Genomic DNA, 7,741 nt, shown 5'->3' with positions numbered 1-7,741 from the left:
AGGCCATTATAAGTTCATTAAGATTATGTTAAACAAAATTTTGTAGAAACAAGTGCAGTTCATTTTTCTACAAGTTGTAAATATGTAATTTTTATTCCCTAACTTTTGTTAGCTTATGCCATTTTTTGTTTGCCTGACGTTTTCGTAACGAAGATTAGAATCTTGATGAAATTTCGTATTTAGAAAGAGGCTGCACAAAACACAGTTGATGTTAGCTAAGACTCTTTAACACAACAATGAAAGAAACATTAATGTGATAAACAATCAAACAAAGAATTACATATCAATTTGCCAAAAGCATACGAGTAACTGTTTATGAAAAAGTTACTAAACTCTATTATTCTCTAATCGAATTCTAATCCCAATCTTCATCATTTATCTGCCAATCATCATCATCATCTCTCGGCGGCCTAACGACCAAAACAACCATCCCTAAACTCTCATTCACTCCTTTCTCCTTCCACACCGATCCTCTATCCAACTTCATCTCACCTTCAGCCACAACAAGATAGTAGTTTCCATTTTCAGCTTCCACCGTCTTCTTCTCCCTGTCGATCACAACCATTACCGCCTCTTTTTTCCCGTTCCACGGCAAAACTTTCCTATCATCTTTAAACGAAACAGCAACTCCTCCTTTCGTAACCGCCACCACAGGATCCCAACCAGGTAAAACCACCCATCTACTCCAATCTTTCTCAGCTTCCACCACGCCAAACTCTCCTCCACTTTCAAACTCCATTGGAGCTTCAAGAAGCTTCTCTTCTCCTTCCTCTGCTTTACAAACCGGTAAAACAACAACAGAACTCGCTCCTGCTACTTCTCCAAACCTCAATCTCACCACAGGAACACGAATAATCTTGATTTCCTCTTCCTTAGCTCTCTCTTCTTCACTCTCTCCATGTAACTCCCTCGCCACCGCCTTTTTCGCTTTCTCTGTCACCGCGGTTTCAAGAGCTTGTTCGAGCAATGCGGTTCGAATCTCCGATGGACTCCGATGCTCTCTACTTTTCCTATAAAGCATAAAAGACAAACAATCTCCGGGCAAATTATAATCAAAATCTTTAAACCCAACATCTCCACGGCGATGAGGGTAATCTTTAATCGCTCTGGCGAGATCTTGAGCTCCTTTGGAATCGAAGTCGTGATGAACAATGTACTCAGCAGAAGCTACACGTTGAGTGTTGTTTAAAAGACGAATCTCGTAGAGAAGCTCGGCTCCGCCGGTGTCGAACGCAGCGATTAGCTCAGGTTTGGCACCGGATTGAACTAAAGAGTCGCGGACTTGCGCACCGACGATGAGACGATTCTGTTCGACGCCGGAGAGTCCGGTGAGTTCTTCGATTGATGGAGGAGTGAAGCCTTCGGTGTAGAGGGACGAGATGAGTGGAGCGTATTCGAACCAGAGACCGAGACGATCGGCGAGGACTTCGATTTTTCCGGCGGTGTCGAGTGATCGGAATTTTGGAGGAATCGGTGATGGAGGTGGGCGGAACGGTTGATAGAGCTGTTGTTTTGCTGGAGCTTGACGGTTTGAAGCGGGGATTAAGGCGGCGTTGATGGTGGTGAAAGGTTTCGGGTAAACGGGTCGAGTATTGGAGAATCCATGGGTTTTGGATATGGTGAAGAGTGAGGACTTGAGAGTTGTTGCAGTTAGAGAAAGCATGGTGATGAGAGTGGGTGGAGACGAGGATGATGGATTGGATGGTACCTTATCATCTTCGTCGATATAAAAGATAAAGAGACTCGGACAAATTAAAGTTTTTTGAACCGGATTTAAACCGGTTTGGTTTAACGCATATTCTTCTTCGTCTCTCGCATCTCTCTCGATATGCATGATTTTCCCGCCAGCATTACTTCTTCATTTTTCTTTTTTTTTAGAAACTGAAATAGATAGACAAATATGTATCTAAAACATTTGCTCATCTATGCAATAATGGAATATCAAATATAAACTATTTTTATACTACTTTTTGTATTAGATTTAACCATTTTCTTTTTTAAAAAGTTAATAACAATTCGCAAAAAATGATTAAAAAAAATACATGATAATTACTTATCATCTCACAAATATGTTATTTTTGTTGTCATTTTATTTTCACTGAAACATTTTCATTATATAAAACAAAGGTGTAATACGTTTTTATAATTCTAAAGCTAGCAGAAAACAAAGATATTTCCCGAAAGCTTAATTATGATACACAGAAAACATAAAGTAGAACACTAAAGCCAAAAAAAAAAAATCTCAAAATCATCGGAGAAGTCGGAAGAGAACATAAGTCACAAGACTAAATACGAGTCGATGTGATGATACCTGCAAACGCAAATGGAAGAGATTCAAGGATAGATACCACCACAAATATTTAAACCAACCAATAATGGATATCTCCAATATAATAAACAAAGAACGCTTAGATTTTTGTTGTCATTTCAGATGGATAATATTTTATCTATGAAATTAGAAAATATGTATTCTATATAATACTAGGGGATAACTCCTCAATATCTAAAGTATAGACTCAAAAATTAAGAATGTAGACTCACTTTTATAATATAAACTGATTTTCACAAAAACATAATAATAATAATAAACTNTAAAAAAAAAAAAAAAAAAAAAAACTCAAAATTTGGCTGCTTGCCTGCTTGGGCTTCTGTGTAAGCTTGTAATTGGGCTGGCTTGTTGGACTTGTAAAATTTTATCAATAAAATTCAGTTGGCGAGGGAAAAAAAAAGGCATAGCAAAAGACCCTCCTTTTACCAAAACGACGAGGATCGATCAAAGAAGAAAAACGAGAACACATCCGAGACCACAAACGGGACATCCTCCAAATCAGCCCAAAAAGCGAAGCCGAGAGAGAAGGAGAAGAGACGAAATCGCAATTGAAATGGCTCTCAAAGCTTCACCAGTTGCCGGATTATTCCCTCCTCTCCGTCCTACTGCTTCTTCTTCCCCTTCAACTTCTAATCGCCCTTGTTCCCTCAGGGTTTTACCCCTCAGACCATCCTTCTTCGGTAACTCCAAAGCGTCTTCTCTAATTCGCTACAGGGTTTTGCTTTATCGTCCTTTGATTAGGCTTGCCCATTGTTTGAATTGCTGGAATGATAATTTTGCAGCTTTCTAAAAGAATTAAAAAAAACACTGAACCCAAGTGAAATTGGGTATTGATAGTGCTTTTTGGTGTATGATTCTGTGTTTCTTGATTTAGTAACTAGGAATAGAAAAAAAAAAAAAAAAAAAAGAGATAAATTTAGTGTGCTTGGAGTGTTTGAAATACAGGATACGGTCTCGTTCTTGGTCAGTATCTAATGCTTGGAGTGTTTCACTTGTTTAACATTTAGTTCACTTGGTTTGTAGTTATGTTGTTGGACTGAAATTCTTATTGTTTAAACTCAAAAAGGATTACTGCTTTTATATACAAGGTGGAGGGCTGAGAGCGAACGAGCTGAGATTAGCTTGTGCAGATAGACTCAAGTGCAACAGTCATGGTGCTACGATGAATCTTTTTGAACGATTTTCTAGAGTTGTCAAGGTACTTATAACCTTGCTGAGATTCTATATCTGACTGTCGAGTGTGCTTCTTTTCTATATATTTTTAATGCATTGAAGTTCATTAATCAGATTTCTTGTCTCTTTTCATTTAAATAAGCGAAGTCATATGCAAATGCACTCATTAGCTCCTTCGAAGACCCGGAGAAAATCCTGGAGCAAACTGTCATTGAAATGAATAGTGATTTGACAAAGATGCGTCAAGCCACTGCACAGGTACATTTCTTCTTACTCTTGAACAACCTTTATACATGTCCCCTTGTGATGTTTTTTTATTCTTCAGTTTCTGAGAGCTCATAATTTTGGAGATTTGCTAACTTGTGTATCATCAACATGTCTTAAGGTTTTAGCATCACAAAAGCAGTTGCAGAACAAATATAAAGCTGCACAGCAATCTTCTGATGATTGGTATGTTTGTTTTAGCATGGAGCCTTGCTCTCTTACTTCCTGATTTAGCTGATTATTCTTACATGTTACATGCTTAAATAGGTACAAAAGGGCACAACTTGCTCTTGCAAAAGGAGATGAGGATCTTGCACGTGAAGCACTTAAACGTCGAAAGTCTTTTGCTGTAGGTTATATCAATCCATTCTTTTGTTTTCCGTTTCTCAGTTTCTTAAGTGTGCTTACTATAATAAATGAAAGAGAATCCTGGGACCTAACAGTTTGACGCTTCGAGCCCTTTGAGGCTAATCTCTAGGTTTTCTGAAATGTTTAGTAAGGAGGTGATGAAAGTAAAAAGTAAAAATTTAGATATCTAGGTATAAAGTAATTCTTCTCATGTTCCTTAAGTAATTTCAGATAGTCCCAAATGCTGACCATGTGTTAATCATTTTAGATGCAACAGAGCTTGGCAGTATTTATAATTACTTGAATTCTGTAACGATCTTGTTTGTTGAGTTTGTTAAGGTGGTTCTAGTGTCAGAACAAATATGAATTTGGACATATTTAACACTTGCGGATGCAGCCGAAAATGATCCTTCTGTGTTCTACGTATTAGGATGTTGACTATGGTCTCAGTGTCTGACCAAATAAGAATATGGACATGTGTAGCACTACGGAAATTACCAAAAACGATCCTTCTGTGTTTTCTATTTATCAGAATGTTGGCTATCATCTTTTATGTGCATTTGTTTGAACAATGGACTGTGTGGCTTTTTTTTCTTTTCGTTTTACTGTTTCTGGTTGTATGAACTTTGCAAATGGCTTAAGACCTGAAGGCAATACAGAACATTATCTCTAACTTTTGACTGCTAATACCTTTTCAACAACTATTGAAGTCCCTTGAAACATGTATTTTCTAATTTTTGAAAATGCATTACAAAAAGATATATTGTCTTAGAAATTTTGGTTTTGAAGTTATTTATTTGTTCACTTTTTGTTCTTAACAGGACAACGCTAGTGCTCTGAAAACTCAACTAGATCAACAGAAAGGTGTTGTCGACAATCTTGTTTCGAATACAAGGGTTAGTTATCACCATTTTTATCCATATACTTATACTAACTGTAAACTGTAGGATTCTTTAGGGCTATAACTAAATGAATTTCTCGTCAATGCATTACTCAACAAAACAAACAATCATATATACATGATTTTCTTCATACAACAATTACGTTAGAATGGCTTAGATATAGGGACGATAGTTGACTTATGATACCTCCGTCTAAAGTTCATATGATAAGTATCTCTCTTCACCTTTATAGAGTGACTAAGAAACTTCTGTATGTACATTATGTAGAAGATGATTCAGATTCTTATATTCATTTTCAGAATGCCTCCTTCTCCGTAGCTGACATTGCTTAGGACGAAGTTTAATTCTTAGAAAACTGAGTTCTGTAAAAATCTTTGTTGTTGTCCCTTTTTTATTGCAGCTCTTGGAGAGCAAGATACAAGAGGCAAAAGCAAAGAAAGATACGCTCCTTGCACGTGCTCGAACTGCCAAGTTTGTATCGGTTCCTTATTATCCTTAATGGGAAGCTTGTTCTTCTTAATTTATATATTGTCCCAACTCTTTTGTTTTCTATATTACTGCTAGGACTGCAACGAAAGTGCAAGAGATGATAGGGACCGTAAATACAAGCGGTGCTCTTTCAGCTTTTGAAAAAATGGAGGAGAAAGGTACAATCTTGTAATCCTCCAAATTGAGCAAAACTTAGGGAACATGTCTATGCATCACTGACAGCAATTAGCCCATTATTCTTTTCTGATTTTGAAATTTTGACTAGAGTTAGGAGGATAATATAAATGTACCCGTTCAATCTTTGAAAGTAAGTACACTAGAAAGTTTACTTCTGCCAAAGACGTGTTACTTTCTCTCTGTGAGCTAGATTAGATTACTTGATGATACCTAGGGGATGTTTAGTGCTTCAGATTCTGGGAAATGTGGGTCTGGAATTAGTGTTGTAGTTAGCTGATGCAAAACAGTGGAGCACTAATATAATGTGGGCAATGCGACGTTTAGTGGAATCCTTTCTTGTTTATGTGACATTGGATAAGTTTTGTTTTTGCTATTTCTAGCAATTTGGTTAAGTTCTGGTGACCATGAACTTTTATCTTTTTCAAAATGGGGTTGATTTATGTTAGTACCTGCAGGAATATTCCCTTTATTCTTTTTCGGTAAATTTCTAAGTTACTGGTATCAGAATTCTTCAGTTAGAATTCTTCACTTCACATATTCTTTTTGATGTATGGCTATTCCGGTAGAGGCTAAAATTTAGAAAGTGCTTGACAGTGATGGCTATGGAGTCTGAAGCAGATGCACTTACTCAGATTGGAACTGATGAACTCGAGGGGAAGGTTGGTAGTTTTCTATCTCTCTTGTCTTAGTATTTCTATAAGGAGGAGAATCTCTCTCTTTTATACTGGTTTCAGAGTTAAAATCTTGCATTGACTAGGTTAAGTTTACTGCTTTATGTAATATTTTTTTTATCACAGGATAGCCCAATCTCATGTACTTAATGTTTGATTTGTTTTATTTGAGCTAAGCTTTTCGTGGTAGCAGACAAACTTCAATATATACAACCAACTTGACGTTAACTTGTTCTTCTTTGTGACTTGCAGTTTCAAATGCTTGAGACTTCATCTGTGGATGATGATCTCGCAAACTTGAAGAAAGAGTTGTCCGGAAGCTCAAAGGTTTGTAACACGTTGATGTCTTATTTGTTCGTTAGGATATATAATTCCATGACTCCCTCAAAAATCGGGTTCGCAAGCTATCACAATCCAAATTACTATATGGAAAGACGGAGTCGGCAAGTTTGGATGGTTCCAGTGTTCCAGTGAACTATGATACTGAAAACTGAAAAGAGAGATTTGGTTTCTCGTCGAGTAAACTGAAAAGAGAAAACAACAACTCTGACTCCCCTAATTACTTCCATGTTTACCATACTCTTTTATTTCATATTTGACTATATTCTACGTTGTTACTAACGTTCTACTTCATTTAAGTTAAGAGTTTGTAAATACATAAGTCTCATAGTTATCATCTGTTTATATGATATGATGCAGAAAGGAGAGCTCCCTGCAGGGAGAAGCACCGTCTCAGCTAGCACAAGATACCCTTTCAAGGACTCGGAGATCGAGAATGAGTTGAACGAACTACGAAGGAAAGCTAACGACTTTTAGGCATCGGCTGTTTCCCGGTTGTTATTGGGTGACGTTCTGTCTGTAAACTATCTTGTGTCTTGTAGAAGACAACAAAAGCATGTGTCGGTAAATATCCAGCAATCTAAGCCCCATTTATAGTTTGGTTAAGTTGGTATTTTCATCAAAATCCATCGGTTTTGAACGCTATTTTTTCTTTTACACCACTCATATACTCCCTCCATTTTAAAATATAGGATGTTTTAACTAAAGCATGCAGATTAAGAAGTCTTTACTTTTAACAAGTTTAACCAATCAGAAACAATACTGCATAATATAAAATAATAAACTAATCTAAAAGTTGCATAGAAACTTGAAAACATCTTATATTATAAAACAAAAAACTTCTCTAAAACATCTTATATTTTGAAACGGAGGAGTATTACTTTTGTATTAATTATTGAATCTCAACTTGGAATGATTAAGGCCCAAGGCTCTGCTCGGGAGAGGGTCGCAGCGACAACGGTAGCGATAAAAAATTTGTCTTCACTTCTCCTTCATCTGCTCTTCACCTCCCTTAAATTGCTGTCGCATGTGAGTGCATGGCAAAGCGG

The 7,741-nt window shown here is 36.8% G+C and overlaps 2 protein-coding genes across 2 annotated transcripts; one reads left to right on the top strand and one right to left on the bottom strand.

Annotated features, from left to right (window-relative positions):
* On the bottom strand, nucleotides 210-1,716 carry LOC104707110 (rubisco accumulation factor 1.1, chloroplastic). Its single transcript, XM_010423390.2, has one exon. It carries the CDS (start codon nucleotides 1,661-1,663, stop codon nucleotides 356-358), a length of 1,308 nt encoding a protein of 435 aa, XP_010421692.1. The 5' UTR covers nucleotides 1,664-1,716; the 3' UTR covers nucleotides 210-355.
* On the top strand, nucleotides 2,767-7,337 carry LOC104707109 (membrane-associated protein VIPP1, chloroplastic). Its single transcript, XM_010423389.2, has 11 exons — nucleotides 2,767-3,009; nucleotides 3,418-3,527; nucleotides 3,650-3,760; nucleotides 3,888-3,952; nucleotides 4,034-4,115; nucleotides 4,936-5,010; nucleotides 5,417-5,487; nucleotides 5,581-5,663; nucleotides 6,277-6,341; nucleotides 6,606-6,680; nucleotides 7,053-7,337. Exons 1-11 carry the CDS (start codon nucleotides 2,883-2,885, stop codon nucleotides 7,167-7,169), a joined length of 981 nt encoding a protein of 326 aa, XP_010421691.1. The 5' UTR covers nucleotides 2,767-2,882; the 3' UTR covers nucleotides 7,170-7,337.

This window comes from Camelina sativa, chromosome 8, assembly GCF_000633955.1.
Source record: "Camelina sativa cultivar DH55 chromosome 8, Cs, whole genome shotgun sequence".
In the NCBI taxonomy this organism is placed as follows: Eukaryota; Viridiplantae; Streptophyta; class Magnoliopsida; order Brassicales; family Brassicaceae; genus Camelina; species Camelina sativa.
The sequence above is the reverse complement of the archived record's forward strand: the minus strand, read 5'-3'. Positions and strand labels throughout refer to the sequence as shown.

What these genes read in the sequence shown, in the direction of transcription:
- LOC104707110 (XM_010423390.2), bottom strand. Translation starts at nt 1,663, where the DNA reads ATGCTTTCTCTAACTGCAACAACTCTCAAGTCCTCACTCTTCACCATA.
- LOC104707109 (XM_010423389.2), top strand. Translation starts at nt 2,883, where the DNA reads ATGGCTCTCAAAGCTTCACCAGTTGCCGGATTATTCCCTCCTCTCCGT. An exon ending in CAGCAATCTTCTGATGATTG is followed by an intron (nt 3,953 to 4,033) that starts GTATGTTTGTTT and finishes ATGCTTAAATAG; the next exon opens with GTACAAAAGGGCACAACTTG. An exon ending in AACGTCGAAAGTCTTTTGCT is followed by an intron (nt 4,116 to 4,935) that starts GTAGGTTATATC and finishes TGTTCTTAACAG; the next exon opens with GACAACGCTAGTGCTCTGAA.